The sequence below is a fragment of the Rhea pennata genome, chromosome 2, assembly GCF_028389875.1.
Source record: "Rhea pennata isolate bPtePen1 chromosome 2, bPtePen1.pri, whole genome shotgun sequence".
Classification (NCBI taxonomy): Eukaryota; Metazoa; Chordata; class Aves; order Rheiformes; family Rheidae; genus Rhea; species Rhea pennata.
In genome coordinates, this window is record NC_084664.1 from 30361470 (window position 1) to 30388121 (window position 26652).

Genomic DNA, 26652 nt, shown 5'->3' on the forward strand with positions numbered 1-26652 from the left:
GTTAGACCCTGCAGTACCAAATTATTAACTGTTATCATTAAAAAAAACATATCTCTTTTTGATGAGTCCTAGAGATGGACAGAGTTTTCAGGCATTTTGGGCTAGACCTTTCCATCTATGCACTGCCCAAGGAACACCAAGAGATGCTTATAAAAGCAAAAATCTAGGTTTCATCAGAATAAAGACTAATGCAATTAATGTACTAAGTAGAGAAAATTTAAAGAAATGAAATAAAGCAGATTAGAAATATTAAGTTTTATAAAATTTACAAAATCTTATAAAATTGAGTTATAAACCTGTCCCTCTGTGCCCACTGTTTCTGTGCAGGGCTAGCTTGTGATTCCACACGTGGTTTCAGAGTACGCCAGCAGGGTTACAGTAAACTCTGTCTCCTACCACCACAAAGAAGTTTTTCTTCCTGCCTGCCTTCCCCTGGAAGCAGTCTCCCCGTTGCTGGTGGAATTTTTTGCCAAGGCCTCTGTCTCCTTCATTTCTTCTCTTAGCTCACTCTGTAGCCTAGATGCTTTTCTCACCAGGGAGAAAAGTTGTTTCCCAGAGAAGGAACAATTCTCCCTACAACACAATCTCACCCAGTAGCATCACTCCCTTTAAAAATTATAAAGTATAATCAGAGAACATAATATAGCAGATATTTTTACTTTATTTATATTTATGTTTCAAGCACTTCCATGAAGGGTACATCATTTTATTCTAAGCCTAATAGCTGACTGGCAATTCCATACACTGCTAACCATCAAATATCTACACTGACATATCCCAGATATAACCGTAGAACAAATAGGGTTCATACAAGGGCTTCTACCTTTATCTGTCAGAAGTCTACATCTTAATTGCTTGGTATAATCGTCACTGCAAGTCCTTATTCTGAGAAATCAATGTGCTATTTCAGTACAAACAAATAGCAGGAGTTGCTCCATAGAGTGTGCCTCTGATACACATGCTCTGATACAGATTTAATTTTAAAAATTTAGACACTGACTAAAAATAAATTTTGGAAAAATCAAATTAATGTGATTGCAGGGAAAGCAACCTCCTCCTCTGCATCTTCTTCCATGTTTGAGGACTACAGTTGTCAGTGGGTTTAACTATGCTTTAAAAAACCCTAAGCTCTAAAAGCTTAGTTGTTCTAATCTCACCGTTAATTAAACTTAGGAGGAAATTGCTCACCTCTTGCTGAGAAATAAAACTGTGTCTACTGTGATCTCCATATATCATTAATCGTATCTCACTTTGTTGCCAGAGTCAGGGACAATTTTGGGCCAAGTTCTCTTGATCTTAGGTGAGTGTAATCTGAGGTATATTATTTTCATGAGGAAGGCTGATTTGGATTCCCATCATTCTCGCTAATCAAACATATTTTCTAGTTCTGCAAAACATATAGTATTGTTTTTACATAAAAAAAAGCTCAGTCTTCGAATTATGCCAGAAATATATACTGACCTGTAAGGCCACATGTCTGTGAGCACTGAGACCAAGGGGACCAGTCAGAGAGCTGACAGTTTACAGGGCATTCCACTACACATGATGTATTCATCTGCCACGTCTTCTCCAAACCGAGCTGAAAGAAAATATGCAGTGGTCAGCATGTAACATCCAGTCGTGTCACCAGCGCAGCCTATGCATTTGGAATCCGAGAGAACTAAAGATTTAAACAAACATGAAGTCATGACTAAATAAAAGGGGAAATTTAAATAAAATCAGGACATTTAAAATCTCATTTCAGGGCTGCCTTAATGCACATGTCGATTTTTAAGTACATATTTATATCTCATTTTTGTCAATTGTTTTCTAAATCAGAGACTAAAAATTGAGGCTTTCCACTCTATAATCTTATTTTATACAGTGGGTAAAGGACAAAACAATTTAAAAGGTTCAGTGCAGTATTTTGAAAATAGCAATACATAAATACTGAACTATTGTAACAGCTGAACTTTAGTTCAAGGATGTTCCTTGGGCTAACCCATGTTGTTCCAAAACTAGTACTACTTCCTAACAAAAGGAGGGGGCTGAACATGCAATGGGTAGTCAGTTAGTTAGTCTGATGCTCTAGATGATAAGAGCTTACATGAGTTCCAGAAAGACTGGACAAGGGAATGGAAGAGAAATTTGAAGGTTAGTAAACATATAGAAACCATGTGTGGCTAACACGGTTAGAGCAGCAAGAGCTGCAAACAGTTGAGGCTAGGAAAAGAGTACATAGAAGAATTGTGTATGTTTGGTCTCTTATTTTTCCCAGGCACTTGCTTATATCTCCATTTTTTCCAATGTGATCTTTAACTTTATTGCATATGTTAATTCTATCTGCCATACTGTATGCAGAAACATTGACAATTATTTGTTTTAAAAAATACAGTGAGTGTTTTCTTAAAAAACTCTGCAAGAAACAGAATCCTCTAATATCCCTCCTATAACAGCTGTGGAGTACGAGGGAATGGATCATGGACTTGAAAACAGCCAAACTCGCATCTTCTCCCAAGAATAGCTTCTCCTATGCCACTCTGTGTACAGAGCTCTTCTCGGGGTGGGAGTCAGCCTAAAAAGGTTAGGGAACCCTCGCAGGGAAGGGAGAGTTTTGCGGCCCCACTTCGAGGCAGCGGCTGTGCTCACAGCCCTTGGCTCTGACCCCGTGCAGCCTCTTCTCTGGTCTCATTAGCCAACCTGCTCCAGATTTTCCCCATCCAGCTATAGAAGACAAGAGATATTCTGCCCATTACAAATGATTGTAAGTGATGATCAAAAGTGATGGCATAAATACCTGCATGACAGTATTTATCCCTGCAGCCTGTACAGTTTAAAAATGAATTAAAGGCATAGATGCCTTATAGAGTATATGATATCAGATATGAAAGAAAATCAATTCTGGCAATATGAACAGATCTTCAGCTTCCAAAGATTGTCCTCTTCACTGGCCCTCTACAGCAGACCTAGATCCCATCTAGCTGTTTCAGAATTCCTGGAGGCCACAAATATCTTTAGCATTTTTTTTAAACCATTGGGGGATTTATCTACCTAAGGGTATTTGCTGAACTCTAATTCAAAAGCAAACTAGACATTTCCAATCTATTAATTGTAATGACTGCAAAGGTTAATGGTATAAAACCAGCAGTTAAGACTTTAAAAGGGAAATAAAACTACTACTTCCCTTTTATTTATTTATTTCCCTTCCCTACTAAATACAAGCATGGAACAATAATTAGAAACAACATTAACATGTACTCTATAAATAAACTACCAGAAGTGCTGGAAATGACTCACCCTGGAAGACTCACCAAGTCTTAAATTTGCATTTGCAGTACCACTTATTGAGATAAATGGGGTTTTAGACCTCTGTTCTGTTTCATACATCCAAGAATAAGTTCTGGGCTTTTCTCTGCTGCATACACAACCATGCTCTTTCATGCAGGGGACACTTGACACCTTTAGATAATCTGGAATTTGGATAATTGGGAAGCTAAACAACAAGCTTCGAAGTCGCATTTAGGTCAAGTTTTATGAGCACAGGCTTGACAGGCTGCTGAACTGATCCCCTGTAATTACATAAACATGACTTTGGGGTTTTTTTGTTGTTGTTTTTGGTTTTTTTCCCAAGGGTGGCTTCTTGGCTGGACTTTGGCAGCTAGAGAAGGAAAAGTCCAGGAGAAATACTAAAGGTGAAGAGAAGAAAGGTGGAGGTCAGATTACCCACACTGATCTGCCTTTTGCAAGCCTTAGACGATGAAGTACTTCTGAAGTGGACTGGGCAAACATTTTGCAATTTTGCAAATTTTCTCATTTCAGCAGCTCCCTTATCTGAAAGAGCCTCTGCTTTGGGTGAGTAGTGGGTTCTGATTAGTAAAAGTCATGTACTAAAATTACAGCAAACGCTAACGTTGTGTCCTGTACTCCTGGTTGTACGTGGCAGGGCAGCAGGATGCCAGATCAGCATTCTCTGTAAACTCTGTGATGTGGTACCCACAAAAAGCATCTAAACATGTTTATACGGATGTTAGGCACTAAAGATTAACCTCTGCTGGAGGTTAATCATGTCATCTGATCTAATACACACAAAGCTGCTGGTTTCTATGCTCTTCTGATCTGTAATTGCAGGTAAATGAATAAAATAAGCTCAAAAATACAAATATGACTAGGACCAGCTTGCTTTAGGTGATTTGTTTTTCAAATAGTTAAGGAAAAGACAAGCAGAGTTCTTGTGATGTGCTAATTTCATAGAAGTAGAGACCAAGTAATCCAGTATTACTGTGCCTTGAGAGTTTGAGGGGAACTATGTTAATATAACTAGGACTTGGAAGTAAGCTCTAGCAATTGATTTATCCTGGCAGTAATCAGGATGATGGCTAGCTCCTTCAGCTGATTGAGTGAAGTGAACAGGAGATCATATGCAAGGAATTAGCAAAGCAACCACTATAACACAGGGACTTGGAGGAAATTTTGTAGTATTTTTAGTATTGAACTATGCTGATACTCATACCTAGAGACAGTGATCGTCAGGAGACAGTATGAAGAGTTTTTTTTACTAAGTTTTATTTTTGTTTCTTAAACAGCATATTATATAGAAATCAAAAAATTGCAATTGGAGACCTTCATTTTTTAAAGAAACCAGAGCAGGTTTAGCTATCCTGATCTCTCCTCTTTGCATGTAACAACAACAATCATAATCCTGTAAATGTATCCACATCTAACTGAACAACACTTGTGACAGACTGATACATCTACTATCAACTTCTGTGATATCAGATACTAGGAATTTCATTAGCTCTGTAATTACAAAATTAATTCATCTTTCTCTTATCATCAACCATTCTAACCATGCATACCTTACTCTGAACTTTATTTAATTCCTTTACAGTGGAGAAACACTGCCCTCACAACACAAAAACACAACAAAGCACCTGAGAGACCACCGCTGATTAGATTAGTGAGAAGTGCACAGCACATAGACACGTTTTGATAATTTCTTGCGTACTGTCCTCTCATGACCTGGGGAGTCAGAGTTCACTTTCACATCTTTAGAATGAAGGGACTGGGAAGCTCTGAACAGCTTGGCTTTCTTGTTAATCAGGTTAACAGATTTGACTCCTCACAGTTATTGGATCAGCCTTTGACCTTGCTGTACCACTGCTTACACATCCATAATTCATCAAGTAGTCTTGAACAGAAAGGCTGGGGAGCAGATCAGATTAGAGCTTTCTCCAGGAAGATGCATCTCTATACAGCCTACCAAATCAGAAGGGTAAATAAGACTGACTCAGGAGTTGCTGATAAAGCTAGGATCCAACTATAGTGATGTCTGTTGACTGGGAGTTTATTGCAAGTAATTTCTGAAATTCTTGTTTCTCATCTCTGTTTCCCTAATTAGCTCTCTGGTGAATGAACTTTCATTTCTTAAATACAAGAAAGTTCAAGAGGTTTTCTGCAGTGAGATTTCGTTTGTCCTAAATGTTGCACAAATTCATTGGTCAATAATAGGAATATTTTCAGGGCTTTATGGTAGAAGAAATATATTCCCCCTTATAATCTCATAAAGTCAATTCTTTCTGTTGAAATATTTATTTGAACGGATATATATTTTATAGTATGTCTTAGTATGAATTAATCAATACTGCAGTCTCTCACAAATAACCTAAGAGCCTTTTTTTTCCTTTTAATGCACTAAACCGTTAACTTCAGAGAAGCTTGTTGGCAAGTGGACGGATCTTGAGTTCTTCCCTGAGCCATAAATTGTCAAATTATCAGATTTGATTATAATCTCAAGAGGTGTGTGGAGGAACTTGACACAAAAGTCAGCCTCAGCTGAAACCTCATGCTTTTGCTAAGAATCTATGGATTCAGAAATCTAGGATGTTGGAGGGAGTTGGAGAGGCATAAGTAGCTTGGACACACACTAAAAAAAACACTGTCCAAGGCAAGTGATGGTTTCCTGACTCCCTCCACTTCTGACAAGTCTCTTTTCTCTATAGGCACATTCTGAAGAGCAGCTACTAGCCAGCAAGGTCCCTTAGAAAACCTACTGGTGACAAAGCCGCTATGGAGGGCACTCCACCTTAGTCCTCCATTGGTGACTCTGTTTTTGATGTTGAGGGACCCAGCAGTGGTCGAACGGTAGACAAAATAAATTCAGTTACTTTCTGTCAGAAATGGGTATAGCATCACTCTTAATGCAATACTCATTTTTTTCCCCCATTTTTCTTCATATTACTATCTGCATGAAAACACTGAAACAGACCCACAAAGTGCCAGAAAAATAGTGCTGTCATGTTTGAATAGTTAATTTGAAGATTTACAAAATAGCTCTTAAAATTTAAGGTGTCCCATCTGTTGAAGATTACTTCTCCATATATATTTCTGTTTCATTAATATATCATTCTTACTGCACATTTCCTCACACTAGCTTTGGTATCTTCTGTGTAGCACAGCTGGAGACACGAAGTTTGCATTCAGCCCAGCTGCAGAATAGCATGTGACAAATATTTTCCAACACATTGAGCAAATGATTGATACTGGCAGCTGTCCAAGGCTCTACACAGAAGTGGTACCAAATTAGAATTATGATTAGTATTCTGATTGATTAAAATTTATTACCTTTATTCTACCTTATTAATTATTGTTTCTAAATCATTTCCTTCAGGACGTAATAATTAGCATTCCTTCATGGAAGCATTTAACAGTAACCAAAAGAAATTTTATTTAAAAAAAATCTCTGATGATGACACAGCTCATTTCAGAGGTACTTAACAATCCATGAATAAGGCTGAGAAACATCTGGTGAAGGTGGGCTACACACAGGATAGATTAGTTGGCTCAGGAGTAATAAGCACCTTTAGAAAGGAGCTTACTCATAGGTACCCACTCACCTCTTCACAGTACTTCAGGTCAACTGATTTGCCATCACTGCGAACACAATCTAGCATTCGTGTTTTGATACCATTACCACAGACAGCCTTCTCGCTGAGCTGACATGTGCTCCAGTCTGGAAACAAGAAAATCATTAGGAATGGCAAGCACTTTAGATAACAATCTTAATGATCCAATCTCACATTAATTCTAATTCTGATAGCCTAAAATAATCCTCACAAGCAACTTTAATGCATGCAAAGGTTCATGGAGTCCATCTGCTATACGTTTTTGGAAATAGCTACAGATAGTGCAATGTTAGTGTCAGTGACTTGATGACTTCCTGAAAAGTCCATATTTGGTTTTACCTGCATGGATTTTGAGTAAATCACAAAAAGATCATAGAAATAAATTTCCTGGAGTTACAGAAGGCAAAATAAATCCAGGTTGCAAAATTTCCAACAATATTTTATCTGAATCAAATAGCTTGAATCAGTCTTCATTACAAACCGCACAGCTCACTGCATAAGAACAGAAAGCAAAAAAATCTGTTCTTTAAAGTGAATGGAAGAGTTACAGTCCTTCCCTCTCTCCTACCCACTATATATACACACACAAACCCCTCACCTGGGAAACAACAGCAAAATAAGAGTTTTTTTGCCAACTATGCTAGGCAAGAATAAGGTATGGCTGTATGGCACTTCTACTGAATCAGCAATGATCTCTAGACCAAGACAACTTCTAACTAGGTGAAATCTATCCAACTATCTGAAATGCATTCTTTTATGCATCTACTAAATGTCAAAAGAAGTAGTGTTCTTGTAAGTGCATTATAACATTACAAAATACCTGTCACGTTGTAATCATAGTGGTAGCAATTTTTGTTCAAGGTGCAGGGCTCTGTCTCAGTGGCAGCAGGACAAGACTTTCCATCATCTGGCTGTCTCAAAGACTCTGCTGACCTTTCACGGACATTACTTCCATTGCATGGCTTGAAATGGAAATCAGAAATAGCTAGCTTTGATACTTTGGTACCCTGATACTTTTTCACACAGTACTATAACAGTCTTTAAGTAACCTCTTCACAGAATGCAAGTGTAAAATAATGGCTCCATGTTGTTGCTTAAGAGAAACTATTTCTTGTTTATTCAGAAAAAAATTAGTCTGTTGTTTCTCCTTCGTAACACCAAAGATGAAATATCCTCTGATTACTTGAAAAATACATGGATATTTTCCTAACTAATTCATATTTCAGTAACAGTGCTTTGAAATTATTGCACTTATAAACTGGATATTCAGATGCTGACTCTGCAAATGGTGTACCATAGTGCACCAGAGTCGGAGTACTTAGAGGTCTTGCAAAACTTTTTCATGTTTGGACTTGAAAAAAGTTTTGTAATTTTTAGTTTGGGCTTTTTTGGCATTTCTCTTTGAGAGGAGACCCAGAACTGTCTTTATATGCTTAATCTTTATCTACAGCCTTTTACTCTTTAGAAGATACTACCATTTTTAGTACAATGACTAGACTGCTACAGGAAGGCCCCTGGCTACACTGAAAGCTGGGCTCCCTAGCCACTGACAAAACTAGTCCACCCAGAACCTACTCCACAGTGAAGAATGACCACTGGTGAAATTTATTTATTTATTTGTTTTATAGGAGGCACTTTCACAAAACAATTTCATTTTATGAAAAATATTGGCACACTTTATTTGCAACTAGTTATCAATGATCATGAAGATGACAGTAAATGCAAAGATTGACATGTGCATCCCACTGCTTGCTCAGCATCTTTCTACAATAATTCATGAATATATATATATATATATATATATTCCTAAAATTGTACATGTTACCCTGAAATACACTCCTTACCAAAGAACATCGAGACCATGGTCCCCATTCAGACACAACACAGTCTTCAGGACACGGTAATGTGCATTTTCTAGCACCAAGTGGCATCTCTTCAGGATCACACAGATAGTCCTCTACAGTGTCAGAAGGACCATCCACGGTGTTTAGCATGCACCTGGAAAAAAGGACTGCACATAAACTGCATTTGTCGTGGATTTTGCACAGTATCTGTGTTCTACAGTATTCTGATGAATACACTTACACTTTTTGTCAGCAAGTAATAACTGTCAAATAATTGCAGCAAAAGAACTAAGTATTGATACAGAATAACCAAGAAGATAAACCAAAAATAACCTCCTATTTTACAGATGACAGCTATGAAAAGAAACGAAGCTGAAATGCAGAATTCATATATTCATTACTGCTGACTTGCTGAGAACTTCCAGGCAAGTGATCTACTTGACACTAACTCACCAGTAAGCCTTCATTACACGAGTCCTCAATAGCTTACACATGTGATCTGTATGATCCTACTGATAATTTAAATTAAGCCTTTTCTATGGTAAAGTCCTATTCACACAGATGCTTTTTAACTATCATTATATGAAATGATAATAAGTTGGAGGCCCAGTCAAGATCAGAACTTGAGCATGCTCTGTTTTGTAGCACTGGAAAAGATGACAATCCTGATCCCACAATATTCCCAGTCCAAATTAAACTAATGTTAACTTATCCCTCCCACCTATCAGCAGAAGACTGACTAGCACATGACTAGAATCATTCAAATTAAAGATGTTTGCATTTGTTTTCCAGAACGAAACTCCACTCAATTACATTATTTTCTTTACACTCAGAGAGCTTATATTGTTAGTCTAAACTAATTCTTGAAAAACATTTTATGAAATATATTTTCTTCTACAGTGAATAAAAGATTCTGCATCTTCATGTATCTCCTTTGTGGAATTAGTATTCTAATGGCATTATGTGACAATAAATGGAAAGTTAGCTTTTCTAGTCCCAAAGGGCTGAAATAATTTTCTTTCTTTACCTTTGATGGTAGTGCTAAAGTCTATTTTTCAACATAAGCACTGATTAATTCTGTTTTATATTGAAAGCTTTTCTTTTTTTTTTTTTTTTTTTTTTTTTTTAAGAGAATTCTTACTAGGAATCTAATTGCTATTCTGTGAGAAGAGTTGTGCATAGATTTTTCTAACACTGGTCAAAATTAAGACTGAGATCTTGAAGTAAATATTTACACTGAAGAAACAGTGCAATTGTGAAGAAAGTCATAGAATCATAGAATCAGTAAGGTTGGAAGGGACCTCTGGAGATCATCTAGTCCCTGCTCAGAAAAGGTCACCTAGTGCATATTAAACAGGGTTGCATCCAGGCGGGCCTTGAAGATCTCCAGAGAAGGAGACTCCACAACCTCTCTGGGCAACCTGTTCCAGTGCTCCGTCACTCTCACAGTGAAGAAATTCCCCCTCACGTTCAGGTGGAAAGTCTTGTAAAGTACAGCTGTTCCTAAGCACTTGTGGCTAAATGTTCTCTTTATTGATACTGGGTCCTTCAAACTGAATTCAAATTATGTTTTTGTATTATTCAAATTTATAATCTCAAAATGGGTGTTGCTGTGTACTTAGCCCCAGAAAATAACACATCTTCAACTGCTTTATCTGCTATGTATCACACCATGTGAGACTAATTTTAATTAGCCCTTGATTAGAACTTTAAGTTGATGAGCATACAAGATACTTGGATCAGGTTCAATAAACAGATGATGTCTGGACTCTCTTATTTCATTTCATTCACTTTTGCTACTCTTTCCTGTAATAAGGGCTATTATTAATCCTGACTGTATACGTTCTTAGAAGGTTTTTGAAAAAAAGTATAAAAGTGTACTTGTAAAAACACTTGTAAAAAGTGTAAAAAAATCACTTCATATAGAAAGAGGCCCATTTTGTCTTTCAGAAAAGTCATAAAAATGTGTTACAGAATTTGTATTAGTATAAAAATATAATATAATATAGTAGAGCTATACTACATTTGCTGAAGTTATGCAGACTTATACTAGGCAAAGTTCTGGTCCAACATAGCATGGCTAGACTTATGCTATACATGAAATAAAATTATACAGAATTAAATATAAACATGATTTGCAGTGAAGGTTCTTCTCTAAACTTGGGGAGAACCAATGCTGTTTTACCTGACTTTTCTGGTTTGAACACCTTCTCCACAATTCTCTTTTAAGTCCACATTGGTCACTTTGCAGACGCTCCAGGGCTCAGTAACCCATATATGCTGACTGCAGTCACTGTGGCATGGGACTACCTCGTAGACCTGGAATCCACATCGACTGTCAGTTTTGTTGCATACAAATAAGATAAACATGCAACAGTGATCATGCTGAGATACAACCAAAAGTATTGCTACTGCTCTTTTTGATAAGAGTAACCAATGACAATTTGATGTATATAAAAGTTGCTGATGAAGTGGTTGGAGCAATAATACAGATAAAGTACTTGATGCAAAACTATAGGAATAAAAAAAAAATAATAACAAAAAAAACCCCAGAAGCTAAGAAATCTAATGCGAGATTCTCTTCTCTCTATCACTAAGCCCTTGCCATATGTTTCCACTGATATTATTACCATGACTGACATTCAAAATCTTTACCTTGAGCTAAGTGTCTGATATACGTCTTGGAAAAATGTTCCAAAAACTATACTTCTGTAGTTCAAATCTCCCCTCAACTATTCCATCCTACTGTTATTAGTCATGGGGTTTTTGGTATTTCTAAAGAGAGGTGAACTCAGCGTAAATTATACTAACATATATTGCTTCATTTTTAATTGTGGATACTTAAAATCAGTCTAATATATTTTGCATATTGGCATTATTATCAGGCTTAGATTTGAAATACTGTTTTATATAGTTACTTATACAGTGTTCATACATTTCTTTAAGATAGATTACAAAAAAAGGGCAGACAATGTAATCAGGAAGCACATGTTAAGGTTATCTCTCTATTTTAGAAACTCTTACCTGAGCCTGAAGAAAGTATTTTCATGAACCCCAAAGAAAAGCCAAAGATAAAAAGAAAGAATGATTAGAGTGAAGCATAGGTATTTAAATGGCATTCATTCAGTTTTTATTAAAAACAATATTCTGCAACTTCTGCCTAGCAAAAGGTATCAAATTTTTCCTCTTGCACCTCTCTCACTATCATGAGGCATTCTTTCCGAGAAGTTTGCCCTTAGAAGAAAACAAAGTTTATAAAACACATACAGTGAGAAGTGATTGTAAATTAACCTCCTTCTCAGATATCTCCTGGCACATGATAAACTATTTTCCTTCTTTGCCTATTACGAGCAGCGACTCTTCACTAAGTGGGGAGTCCAGGTTCCCTGTGATGAGAGAAAATCCTGGTTTTGGAGAGGATTTTGGAGTTCTCTATTAGTTAAAAGTGTTTTGATAGCACTATGTGCAATAGGTGCAAGGGAAGAAAAGCAATGGGCAGTTCTCATCCTTCCAAAGTTCTTATCTTTCACTGATTATGTTAATTATGCATAAATTACTTAAAGCCAATTGTCTCAAAAATATTTTATACCAGCTAATTTGATACATCATTCTGAGTATCTGGTTAGCAACTGATATTTAAAGGGAATCTAAAACACAGTAGAAAAAGAGGGCTGATGGTTTGGTATTTTATCAGTTAACCTGCAACAAAAGACCCTCCTTTACCCTGAACAATGACAATGGAGCGAATCTGACAGATCACAGTGCAGCTCATCAGCCCAGGCACAGCAAATCCAGCGTAGTCAGGGCATTTTGGCCTTCTTTGAGCTGCATAAGCATTAAGTTAGATGTGAAGATGGGTGGTATAAACTCATTCTGAGCAACGAACTGGACTTCCTGCACAGCCTGCAGTCACATGGGACATGGCATGCACATTTATCCTTGTCCAGGATTTCCAAAATGAGAACAGGGAGACTATAATTTAGGGGAATCTATCTATATGGCTCACTGGTTGGCGTCAGAAGAAATATATAAAACCTCCACATTGAACAGTTTTTCCAATAACAGGAAAATGGGATAGCTTGCAAGAAAGCCAAAGCAAAACTCTGTATGGTATTGTATTTGTTTGGAGATCTCTTGATACTACTGGCATGATCTGCAACTACAATTGCAGGCCATTATAGTTGAGCACAACAAAGATTTAATTTCTAGCTAGGTAGAAACAAATAATGCCTGGAGCCAATTAAGACAGGGATGCTCTTATTTATCTAACAATCTTTCATTAGCTTCTTCAATTAAAATCCTCTGAAGATCATTAATGCGATTTTATAATAAATCAGATTCTAGTATTATGAACTGCAAACTCGCGTTGTAGCAGCAAAAGTATATTTATTTTTCCAATTATCCAGATGAAAAAGAGAACAACTCTTTGAAGTTAATGTCAACAAAGTTCCTCTCTTACAGTATTCAAGAGCTTGCCATTTGCATGCGATTTTCGTTGTGAATTTTATGTGTATACACATCTACCAATGGAAAAGTGGAGCTATGATAGTCAAGTAAAAGTAAGGACACAACTTTTAGCCAGAAAGATGATAACTTAGAATGGGAAGAATGAGAAAAACAGTTTATGAGGTGATTAAAATTATGGCTTCTTACTTTTAGGCTTGTATGAGCTATTTAGAAATCATTTACATTGAAAGTACCATCTGTGACTGAAACAGGCACACGTTCATGGTTGGAGTGCGGTCACTCCTGGCTCGGCTGAGTGAAAGAAAGTGACTTCCGATGTGCCTTGATTCCCACGGGCTTCCTGCTTGTTTGAAGCTGTGATGACTTTTAGCTTTTAGGGTAGTGGGTTGTGAGCAGGGGGCGTTCGGCAGCTGTGAGGCTGGGGAGCCCCCAGCGCACACTGCCCACGGACGAACGGAGGAAGGGCCAAGAACAGGCCGGATGGGACATCCAGCACCCACCGAATTCGGTACCCCTCCAAAGCACAGGCCGTCATGCACATCAGCCCTAACAGATGCCGAGCAACCTGCTCTTCAACTCCACCAACATCTTAATCACTTCATTCTAATGTTTCACTGTCCTTCCCATTAGAAAGTTTTCCTAAGGCTTAACCAAATCTGCTCGCAGCAGTCTAAGCCTACTGCTTCTTACCAAATCCACAACGGCCATGGAAAATAGATTATTTCCTCCTTCTTTGCAACAGCCTTTTATAAACATGCTAGCACACTGTTTGCATGCTCCCTCCTGTTATCCCATCCATGGGCTAGACAATATCTTGCAGTCTTTCAGACTCAGGTCACACTTTCCAGCTCTCTGATTAAAACACAGCCCCTCTCTAATCGTCTCCCACACACTTGAGGGCACCAAAGAGCCATTAAGTTCTGCATGTGTGTAAACAGGCATATATTATACAGAGAGGGGTATTAAATAAAGAAGTAAAACCAATTATATTTAATAGTTGAAATAAATGTTCTGAAGTATCAGTAATGACTAGGTTTTCCAGCTGACTGAATGGTGGATCAGATTTAGATTAATTAATCCACAGCTCATGCTCATTGTCACATAGTAGGTTTCTTTGATTTCTTAAGTACTTACAGTGAGTGTATTTAAGATTTTTTATATTCCTATCTCATCTGTAGAGCTCCCTTCTCATGAAATACTATATTTCAATTTAATTTTTAAAGTAATTACATATTTGATGATCTTTTTTTATTATTACTACTGTTACTTGGCAAATGCTATATAGCATTGCAACAAATGGAATTCTAGTCAAAGTACCAGTAGAGGGCAATGGTACTGCATAGAAGAGGCCAGCGGACCCCTAGTGAAATCACCTCTGGTACAGAAAAAGAGGTTATTATGTACCACATGAACATTAAAGAAGGGAAAAAAAAATGTTTAAACTATAATTTGGTCCTATTGAAACACATTCTTCCTAATTTAAAGCAGTTTTACATGCTGACCCAAATCCAACAACCCTCTTTCTAGTTTGCGTTTTGTTAAAGTAGATTATAAACTTAGTTTATTAGCTGCAGTTTAACACTTATTATTTTCTAAATTAGAACTAATTACATTCTCTAAGTAGAAAATTAGATCAACAAGCTATTTCACTCTGTGCTAGCAATATGTCAATAGGATAATATTAAGTACATGCACTTTATTCAAATGTAAATTGACAGCCCTTTTTTCCCCCCTACCTTTGAATATTCTCTACAGAGAAGACTATGCGGTTGTTTAACATGCCTCTGTAGAGTAAATTAAATTCAAGTCTAATATAAATATAAATCAGCTCTAAAGAGTGCACGTTAATTGAAAAGGTAGGTTTTCTTTCCAGAACTCTCCAAGGAAACCAAAAGGCTGCTGACAAGCCTGGGAGGCAAAACAGGCATTGCATAAACTTTTGCTGACAGGTTTCTTCTTTTCACAGTTGTCTCTTTACATCCACTTCCTGATTTGCTGGCACCTTTTTAAGACAAGTTGGGCTGACTTTTTGGACCTTAAAAAAGGGTCTGGACCCTAAGAAAGGCACTGGCAAGTACCAGGCGCAGCCAGAAGCCTGGTATATTTAAAACACTGGTGCTGGGCTACGTCTGTTTTAGCGAACGGTGCTGCTACCCCAACCAGAGCTGCGTGGTGAAGCAGACCCCGGGTCCACACCTGGCATGAGCTTCAGGGGGTTGATTTGGACTAGCGCCACGTTTGGTGCTGCAGACTAAACGCTCATTAGCGGTCAGAGCCCTTGCAGCGCGTGCTCTGGTTTAGTCCCGTTTGCAGAGCGTCGGGTTTGAGCGCCCAGACCGCCCCGCACGGGCAAAGCGAGCGGGGCTCGTGGGAACAACCGGGGGACCCGCTCCAGCGGCACGCTCCTGGTTACACCGCAGGCACATCGCACACGGCAAGCTCTGGCTGCACTCCTGCACAGTAAGGTGCTCTGGGACAACACTCTGTCAGTGCTCAGGAAGTTTTTATTTGTTTTCTGATCTAAGATTGTTGGGGGAATGACACAGAATCTTACCAGCTTGGGCACCTATAACAAGACACATTCTACCCATTTTAAGAGAAGATCTTCAGAAACATGTGGTCTTCACAGTTTCATGTAAAAATGTTTTATTCTGTTCAATTTACAATTCACATAATGTGCTAAGCTCCCACAGATGATTAAGTAACATAGGCAGATCCTACTTTCATTGGGGAAGTTTAAGCCAACATATACTCCTTCTCCCACCTGCATCTGCCTGCAATGCACATTTTATATACCAAGAAATAATACAGTTAAACAGGTGGGTTATTTGAGGTGTTGAAAAGACTGTATCAATAATGTAAATATAAACAAAATTACCTGATTGACGTGATCTAACTTAGGACAGGGTCTTCCACCGTTGTAGGGTTTTTCACGGAGCCATTTAGATCGAACCTTTACCCCGCTTCCACAGGATTTACTACAGCGTGACCAGTTGGACCATTCACTGAGTTTGCAGTCCGAGGGACACGGAATAATACAGGCTTCCTCGATATAACCTGAGCGAATGAAAAAGAAAAAAAAAAAAAAAAAAAAAAAAAGGGAAATCGCTTCAGCATGTCACTCTGCCACTTCTACCTAAAGCTCTTATCTGCTTCATTTAGATTGTCCAAAGTTTGACTTGACAGGGCTGTGTGAATAGAGAGATTTCTTCATCATTAGGGCTAAATTAAATTCTGCTGAAAATTGACACAGATAACCAGAGACTTTGTTAAGAGTAACAGCTGAGCATCCGCAGTATTATCTGATTAGGATTCACACTCGCCAGATTTCAGCATTCCAACTTTCTGACAGCTCGAATGTAATTGACACTAACCCATCTCTTGTCACATCATTCTTATGCTGCAGAAACATTTTTTTTCAAAGAAAAAGGTTTAATTAAAAGCCCCCCCATAATTTTATCAAGTCAGTCAACTGTGGTTATACATCAAAAAATCTAACTGAATCAAAAGAGAGGCTTCTTAGCAGCCTGGACCGAGGGAACTTAACACCTTGTGACCTTTCAGAGGTTAGAAAGAGAGAGTGCTTTGCCACATTAATGATCTGCCGATTAACCACCATCTGCCCTCAGCAGCGCACTGAATAATTGCACTGAATGGAAAAGCAGATGTTTCGTTTGGATAAGTCATGGGTCCTGAGAGGTTGGAAAGGGGTAGGACATGGTCTGCAGGGAGTAACAAGAAGCTTCAATTCACTGAATAAGTGAAAATGTCTTTCTTTCAAAAGCGACATATGCCATGGCTTTACAATGTGTGTCATTTATGTCAATATTTATAGCAGAAGCTATAAAATGTCAAATAAAAAGCCTGCTTTTGCCACATTTTTACTACAACCAAACCTATATGAACTCTCCTCTCCCCTTTCCTTCTCCTAAAAAAGATACGAAACTGTGCTGTGTCAGACCTACAAAATATTTACTGTTTGCAAATGTTGACTTTAAAGACAAAAAAAATACCTTGCTGTCTATAAAGTAGTGAAGTAAAATATTTGATGGATACCATTCTAAAATTAATACCTATGTGAGTAAGATCATTCTCAAATGAATGGCACAGCTTAGTATTCTTGGTTTAAAATGGGTTTCTTATGTATCATGGTATTTTTTTGTCTTTGTCACTGCAGGTTCAAAGCAATTGCTGTCATTTTCCTCAGCTCTGACATTAGCAGCTTTATATTTTCAATTTGTGCACGAATTCTAAGGAAAACTATTCTGTCTCTTCTGAAAGCAAACAATACCAAAGAATCACATGCAATGTAAAGAATCAAAACACTAAAAAGATTTTAATTTTGTGTATTATTTCTAGCTCCTTCCATCAGTTTGCTTTAAAGACATAGAACTTTAGGGTTTTTTTTCACCATATACTTACAATAGGAGTATTTTACCTCTAAATTCAGATGATGGTTTTATTCCATATTGCTCTCTTATATTTGTAAGTGTTAACAGCTAAATAAACATACAGAGCACATCCTGAATTTGAGCACAGCAGAACTATTCTTCACCAAACCTATTTTCTTTCAATGTTTAAAACTATTAGATAGAATTATGATCATGTTTACTAAGTATTTCTTGCCATTTTACTGATCAGCTCAATGAAAGTGTATGAAAAAGTACACTCTGCTAGACAAAATATATTTCTGAAGCTCCTATCAATGCCCATCATAGATTGCCCTGCAGTAGTACATGCAAGATTGATTATATTTCACCTTACTTAACATCTCTACATTAGTCTTAGACAGATGTACCTGATTTCAAAGCCTCATCCTACACTGAACTCTGACTGCACAAATATCAAACTAAATATTTGCACCAGAAATGAGTTTTCAACAAGCCCTTTTAGGCACACTACAAGGCTGTACGCCCATACAATTAAGAAATTACTGAATTAAAATTCAGTAACTATAGCAAAACAGTTAAGAGAAACAATACCTCTCCAAACAATAAGATAAAATAAACATTTAGTAAGATTCATTGCTTGATAAAAGTGTCTGAAGATTTTACAACTCTTTATGAAAACGCTTGACATCCTGAAATGCTGCATTTCCTTTCACATACTAATTAGTTTTTTGCTTGAGAAACTTATCCACTTTAATGCAGTTATGTCATCTAGTATTTGATAAATTTCTTCCTCTGTAATTAATGTCTGGAAGAAACAAATTCAAGTTGATTTAAATCAATTGTACACCTTTAATTAGATAAGTTAAATAAGTGGAGGCTGATTCAGGAAGACTTTATTTTAAGTATCTTCCATAAACATCTGAGCTATTTTAACTTTGTCTTAATTCATCTCAAAGGAATCTTCTCAATCTGCCTCAGCCATAAAGAAGGTCTTCTCTAGGATTTCACAATATTTTGGGACCTAGAAAACTAGGCAGTGGAACACTTCCTGGCGTACCAAAAGCAGCCTGCATGGGACATACTCAACTAATCAGGTTGCCAAATTAGTACTCACTTTGCTTTATTTTGCTCTCTGCTGATCCAAAATACAGCAATACATTTTTTTTGAGATAATGAGAATGTTAGCCAAAAAGGTTAGCCAGATTTTTAGAATCTTGCAAGCAGACACAGTATCAGATCAATTATACTCAAGTCAGATGTAATATTTTAATTACACTGAACTGTAGTCCAAGTGATTCCATAAAATGTCAAATGAATACATACCACCATGTTCATATAATCTAAGAAATATCCACGTCTGAGTCAGTCACTACAACTGCTTTAGCACAAAATGCAATAAAACCCAAACAGCATCTTAATATAGATATAGGAAGCCCTCATATTTGTTGTCAAGAGAAATGAAAGATAAGTATAAAAGACTCCTAATCATTGGTACAAAGCTGAATTAAAAAAATAGATGAAGAACATGAACAGATTAAAGGGATCTAGAAGGGAGTTTCTCAGCTTCCAAGCATTCTTCAAACAGAAGAGAAAGAAATGAGTGAAGTTAGTTTTCATGGCAAAGAGACAAAAGTGGAAACAACAGAGAGGACACAATATAAAAGAGGCACTGACAAGGAACTGAGGAAAGAGGAAGATAGACAGGGGGAGGGAAGAGGAAAATAAGTGGCTCAGAACACAGAGTCATAAGAATCGCAGAGATACATACTGCAGAGGGAAAGAAAACAAAGAAAGAAGGAAAAAAGAAATAGCAATCTTGCCAAATGCAGTATCTTCATAAAGCACAAACGGGCCGCAATGCCCTAAAGACGTACTCGGATATCTCCTGACCAAACAGTGAAAAGAGAATGAAGAATGCTCTCTCAGTTAAAAATAAGAGACCAAGGAAAGAAATAAAAAGACTCTGCTATGAGTTGGATTCTGCAAGTAATTAATGTGTAGAATGAAAATGACAAGTCCCCAGTTACAGCTGAGATTAAAATGCTTTTGGCACATTCATTCTTTGGTATCTTTTCTTCCTCTCAACAACCTCACTATTTCAGCTTCACTCCACAGTCAATTTAGTGGTTAGCTATGCCACTGGGCTCCCCTGAAATGCAAGCAGAAGTGGACTTCAGATTGCTTGCAGATATTTCTCTGGCTAAGAAAGAAGGCTGAATTAAATAAATTACCTGTTGTAAATGACTTATTGCACTCAATTTACTGCCCTTCTAATGCCACTTTTCAACAAATGCTTCTCTGAAGCATGTCATCACCTCATACACATTTCTGTAAGCCTGATGTCAACATATGGTTTTAGGATGATTAAGGACAATAAGTGCCAGAGGTCCACAGCAATCATTACTCAAAAATAATGAAAAAAAAATAAGTTTATATGCATTTTTTGCTTGTTTTTTTGTTATATTTCAGGTGCTTATATTTGCAATTTTTTTCCATACTGTAAACATTTCAGTAAGTGAGAGGAGAATAAATTGTGATAGGTAATTTTCACATAGAAAAATTACATGCCAACAGGGCTAGTGATGTAGATACATAGTTTCTGACATGAACAGGACATGAATGAGGCTTTTTCCCAGTTTTCAGTTGCGTTTCCACTTCTGATCTAATCATCTTTGAAATGGCGTCCCTTATGTTAAAAACCTGCAAAAGCTTAAAGGAGCAGTCAGTCTGTCCCCAAATAACCTCAAAGCTAAAGAGGGGCTCCAGTGGTGGAACATCACCCAATTATACCACACACATACAGAGAGGGACGCTCAAGAGAGGAAACCCTGGGATACTCTGGTACACAGCACCCTCCCTACACAGTCCAGAAGGGTATTGGAAAGAGACGGCCTATTCGTTTTCCCAGTGCAGTGGTCCATCCCACATCGCTTATTCCAGCTCCTATCAGCTGAACTCCACAGGCTGGTGAAATGGACAGTTGTCTACCAGGAACTAGAATATGACTACAATATCATTAAAGTTTTATTATTGAACCACAATTTATCAAATAGTTTTCAGTTACAAAGAGTATGAACTGAACTCAGTATTGAAAGGGAAAGCTTTACTGCCTCGTCATCAATTGGCTCTAAAATCTGGTCTACTAGAACAACATCATTAATGGATGTGATGGATAATTTATAATGGAGGGCTCAAGAGACTTCACACTTTGTCTAGTGAAAAACAAGTTAAGATACAAGCATATGGATATAAGATTCCCCTTTTTCATCCTCAAACTACATCTATAATGTATAAGAAAAGACCCATTACTTGAGTTGTAGGGTGCAAACATAAATAACATCTTAAGAAGTGTTTATGTGAACTCTCCTGTCTTTAAGAGTGACAGAATTGTGCTCTTTCTCTGATGTAGGAAGTGTCATGTTATCTTTCTAAAAAACTGCAATGTCAGAATGGTTTATGGCATTTAATACAGATTCTTTTCAAAGAAATACAAACTTCTTGAGTCTCATCTTCCAAGAAGACAATGAAAAATACAACTTTCACATGTTACTGAAGATATATATAACTTTTGAGGCTAGTTATATTTCTACCATAACTGTGGAATGATGGATTGAACTCCAGTATGACTTTCTTTTTATTTTCAGGATTACCTTTCAAAGTCTCAAAACCTGAGAGCAATTGCTAATGCTTAACCATCTTCTGCATCAGCAGTCCTGTCTCTTGTGAACTAAACAGAGGCTTCTTACTGTCTCTGAGTTGATGAATGCCTTCCTTATGACTGACATACTATTGACAGAGCAGATCTGGTGGTACCATAATGTAGAGGCTTATTCTAGTACTGAATAAGATGGTACTGGTGATAAAATGTGACAGATAGCATATTTCCAAGAGGAAACAGAAGACAAGTATGAAATCCTACATATAAAAAAAATATTAGCAAAGATGCAAGATATAAAACAGCAAAGTATTCGAATAGTAATAATAATTGGGAACCTAAATCTACTACCATATTAGATTAGATTTTTTTTTTTATGGAAAATATATTCATTTTATGATTATATTTGACAGCAAGTCTCAATTTAATTTTTATGCTCTGTTATTTTTGTTGATAGATTTGCATTGCCTCAGGTTAGAATACTTAAAATGAAAAAGATTTTTAAAAGTCCCCGTAAGAGTGGACACAGCAGGTTCTAACTGGCATCTTAGACCATGTAGTCACTTTTATAACCTTTGCGATTTTACTATGAGACACATAAGCAATTAGATACAAAATTCCTCGATTCACACAGATACTCCCAGCTTCTGTTGTAAAAGTATTCACTGATACACAGATACTTCACTCTAATCCCCTGCATAAGCCTTGTAGCCATGGAGAACTTTGTAAAGTCAGCGCAAATCAATGCACCTCATTTAATTAATGCTAAAGGGTGAAATAATCTCACACTAATAAGGCAGCAGACAAACTATCCTGGACTAGTTGACTGTGCCTAAGGTCTTAACAGTAAACTGACATGAATTAAGAAGGGTAATATGACCTATATAAAAATGTTACAGATGTCTGCCATGCTGTTATATTTACCTTCCCTACACACACACACAGACACACTCAGCCACCTCTCCACTTATCTGGATCATAATTGCTATATGATGGAGAGAACCTAAATATTGTAAGTATTATAGTGATATATGTGACAGAGGCCTGCTTTTGATTTTGCTGTCATGAAGATACCAAGATACATCTTAAAGGGACCATGAAGAAACTGTATTTCAATGTTCTTTTAACAAAGATGCTAAAACAGATTGTTGGCAGACACACGTCATTATCCACATATACTAGTGAGGACAGGGATAATGCTATGAAAAACAACTGCTGCTCTTCTAACAGAAAAAAATAATCTGAGTGTCAAATGAACTGTAGATTTTTGTATTTCTCCAGTAAAATTACCTATGTAGTACTGAAAGAAAGCTGGAAACAGGGAAATGGCAATTAATGTGTCTTCCATTGTGGCAAATGAATAAAAAGCAGGTCACTTAACATTTTAGTTGGCGTGGCCACACCTGCTGACATTATCAGCTGTTAGCCCCTGTTCATACGCCACAGAACTGGTATGACTGAAAAATAATGAAAACAGAGTATTTCAAGTAGTTGCTGAATGGTGCTCTCTTCTATCATTAGATTTAGCTCAAACATATTGAAATGAGATGTTGAAATAATAGATATATCTAACACTGAAAATAGAGATAAAAAAAGAAAATAAAAGAATACCTTGTCACTCTGCAGCTGAAAGTTAGCTCTATTTTCAGCTGTTAGTTCAGGGTTTTTTTGAAGCACCTTTTAAGGAACAGAAAACTAAGGACCTTGGAAGGTCTCTGCCTCCTCAGTATACCTGAAATCATCTCTTAAACTTGCAGTGTCTACAGATTTATTTAACTGTATTTTGCCTCTCCTTGCTTCAGAGTTATTTTCTACTCCTGAGTTTTTGAAACCTATTTATACTCGGGACTTTATGACTGCTCCCAAAATTTCAGCGAGTATCACAGGAATCCTCTTATGGGTCTACTAATTTAGGAGTCTGCTTTATGTCGCACCCGTCCATTTAGCTCCTCAGTGCCTGTGAAGTGTTAGTCAACTCTTCTCAAATCTACTGAAAATGAGATGTGTCAAGTAGTAAAAAGAGATCTGAAGTACTAATTCTTCTGAAATATTAATTCTTCTGCTCTGTTTATTGCTTCTTTCCTGAGGAAGTCAACTGAATTTTGATTATAAACATATAAATTTTCACAAAACAAACAGCTAAGAATGTTTTGGCACTGCAGAGCACATCTGCCTTCTGATTCCACCCACTCAAAACGGCATGACTTCCAACACAAACCTATTCACAGCTTCATAAATTTCCAAGGTAGTATTTACATAAAATCGTTGACAGTCTCACAATCTGAATTTCCTGTGGCATTTTAGTGTATCATATGATATATTAATAGCATTAGGGGGTCTCTAATTTGTTCCTCTTGTCAAATGTAGGGGATATTATCACAGGTGAAGAAATACAATTATCCCCGTGTCAGATTTCATGATTTCACAGTGCCATGACAACAAAAATTCAAGCAAAAGTTGAGCACAGACAGAGGATACATCTTCCTTAAATACTGACCTTGATATCTCGTTTCCTAGTCAAAGCTAATTTGCACAACATTGCAATTTGCACAGTTTGCAATTATATCTCATAAAATTGCAATATAATTGCAATTAAATACTATACTATTTGAAAAAGAACAGACTCACAAGAACTAACAATAAAGCAAATTTCTGAAGAAAACACATCACATAGCCTAAACTAACTCTTTTCTTTGGATCAGTTACAAAATTAGTGAAAAATTCAGTGCTGTCATTTCTATCGGGAAATAAGCAACTCTTAGAATTTTCAAGAATATCCCAAGCAGGCTTGAATTATGAGTCCTGTCAGGTTTAGCTAGAAAAGCTAAAAGGAGATTGATGGGAAGCTAGAAGGCACTTTTATTTGCTAGCAGGTGGGGTAACCATTGGGTTACCACAGAACTCCCTTGCTGATTTGGCATAATACAGCTTTTACATTTGTTCTTAAAGACAAAAGTAAACAGCATACTGAAATCTAGAGACAATGCCAAACTGAAAACTGCCATATACCAAAAGCATGAAAACAACAACAACAACAAAAAATATCATAAATACTGGCAAGATATAAAATAAGATTTAACTGGTAAAACACCAGCTCACACATGTAGAGAAAAATAAATCATTGGAATATTATGCATGAATACAAAATAGATACTCAGAAAAGACAGCAAAAATAACCTCAGACCAGACTGAAACATTTAATTCATCTGTTATAGCCCCTTTGTAACTGCAAAACTATGCTAAATCTGGGAAAATGTTAATGCTGAAGGTAGACAATAAATCCGGTGAGCCTTAAAAATTATCTGTATTATGTGTGTGCACAACACTTATCAATAATAGATGCTTGTTCTAGAAGAGCTAGTGAAAAAGAAACCATAATTTTAGTGACATATTCTTTAGTATCAAAGTCAGTTTAGATATCTGACCACCCCCTCTTATGGGGTACACTTGAAATTCTTGTCAAACAATTCTAAGGTGCACAAGGAAAGCAGGATCAGTCCTACTGCAATTCCAAGCTGCACCTGCCAATGCCTGGACCAAGATAAAGATACTCTCCCCCTGAAATGGAACTGATGAGAAAACATACATAGATGCCTGATGTGCTAGCAAAAAAAATGCAATGAAATTTGGGGGGGAGGGGAGGGAATCAAAGAAACAGAAACCTTAGTAAATTGACTTACAGAAAAAGAAATAAAGTAATAGATAAATAAATAAATAAATAAGGATTCAGGCTTCCCAATCAAAAATAAATATAGTAATGGTTCACAAATATTTCCAGTATTCAAAGAGAGCAAAAAGAGACCTCAAATCCGTGAGAAAATTGGGGTGAAATTGTAGCAAGAAAAACAAAACAAAGCAATGCTATTATTTTGGCAATTATATATAAAAATACAGCAATGTTGTATTTTGGGAAGATTGTCTCTGGAGCCTACTAGTGCTAATGGCATATAAATGGTAGCTCTCAGTTTAGTAGGTATAATAACAACATTCTGTCAGTAGCTTTGCACTGATTTTTTATTCACTGTGATCACTGTGAGTGTAGGGGACATTCATTGATAATCCATTAGACTGGAAATTACTTCTTCTGGGGTAACTATCATGAAGAGTTGTAACAGGACAAAGACAGTTGATAATATGCTTTTTCCATTTTTTATTCCTTTTTTATTTCTCTGATATTTTGTTATACAATTCCTTATTTATTTATTTATTTTATTTTGAAAGCTTTGGCTTAAGGTATTTGCTACTACTAAGCTTACTGAAGAAAGGAACACATTGAGTTCCAATTGTTTTATAATTAATAAGAAATATACTTGAATATGGGCATCAATCACTGCTGCAACAAGGAAAGCATGCAGTAAAGGCAGGACACGGTGTGCTCTGCAGAAAGAGATCGAACCACGAATGCGTCGGGGGGAGCCTGGGTTCTGTAATATCTCAAAAAAATTCCACATTCCTCTGCAATGTCGTTTGGTGGCTGCAAGAGACAAGCATCTCAACGCTATCGTTTCATGCTGCATGTTGAATTAGTAACATTTTACCTCTCTTTAAGAAGTTAGAGCAAAATGGGAAGCAGATATTCAGATGACTTCCCATTTTGTAAAACTGTGGCAAGCACTGATTTCTCAAAGCGCACTACTAACGCTTGAAGGCTGCTAAATCCAGCCCTGCTCTAGGCAACACAACAGTTCTCACCTTTTTCTGCTAGTTACCTCAAGTAGCACGTTCCCTGCCATGTACAGCACCTATGATTTGCTTTCAGATAGACAATTTCTGCTTCCCTCACATGTTATTGTCCCTTTGCTGTTGACACAAAACCTGACAGTCCCTACTCCTTGAAGGCAATGACGACTGGTATTAGGCCATTAGTCCCTCCAGCTTTGCAAGGATTTCAGTTCTTCTGTTATTTTCCAATTTACATTGACCAGGGTCTCTCTAGGCTCAATATTGCTTCTAACATGGGGTGGGTCTGGCATTCTTGGTTTTACTTAATAAATTAAACAAACAAGCAAACAAACAAAAAAGCACACAAATCTGAGAAAACCATAGGCAAAAATGAAAACTGACTACCAGTTACTGCCTGGCTACTGGCAATGGTCACAAGTGAAAACGCTGTTAAAAAGTAACCTCCCTGCCTGGAGAAACAGGAAATTAGTAAGTCTCTTTTCTACTGTTTTCTAATGATGGTTTCCTGAACAATTAGGATTATTTCACATCTCTTTTTCAGCTTTCCTCACTATCTTTCTGGGGAGCTTTCTAATCCCCTCAGGCCCAGGCAGATCTGTGTGTATACAGCCGCTGGGCATTGGAGTAGCTGGATTTTTTGGTACAGCAAATGTGGCAAATGTCCAGGTCAGGTCAAAAAAGTGCAGTATGTGCTTTCTCTCTCACCTCTTTAGAATATACAAAAGGACAAA

At 37.1% G+C, this 26652-nt stretch overlaps 1 protein-coding gene across 4 annotated transcripts in view; it reads right to left on the reverse strand.

Annotated features, from left to right (window-relative positions):
* THSD7A (thrombospondin type 1 domain containing 7A) overlaps window positions 1–26652 on the reverse strand; it is a 201835-nt gene that overhangs the window by 16507 nt on the left and 158676 nt on the right. For all 4 annotated transcript variants that reach the window (XM_062567769.1, XM_062567772.1, XM_062567771.1 and 1 more), the window contains 6 exons: window positions 16071–16249; window positions 10911–11044; window positions 8726–8879; window positions 7702–7843; window positions 6873–6988; window positions 1462–1579 (listed from right to left, as the gene is read on the reverse strand). In XM_062567769.1, coding sequence (XP_062423753.1) covers window positions 1462–1579; window positions 6873–6988; window positions 7702–7843; window positions 8726–8879; window positions 10911–11044; window positions 16071–16249 — 843 coding nt within the window. The remainder of the gene's footprint in view (window positions 1–1461; window positions 1580–6872; window positions 6989–7701; window positions 7844–8725; window positions 8880–10910; window positions 11045–16070; window positions 16250–26652) is intronic.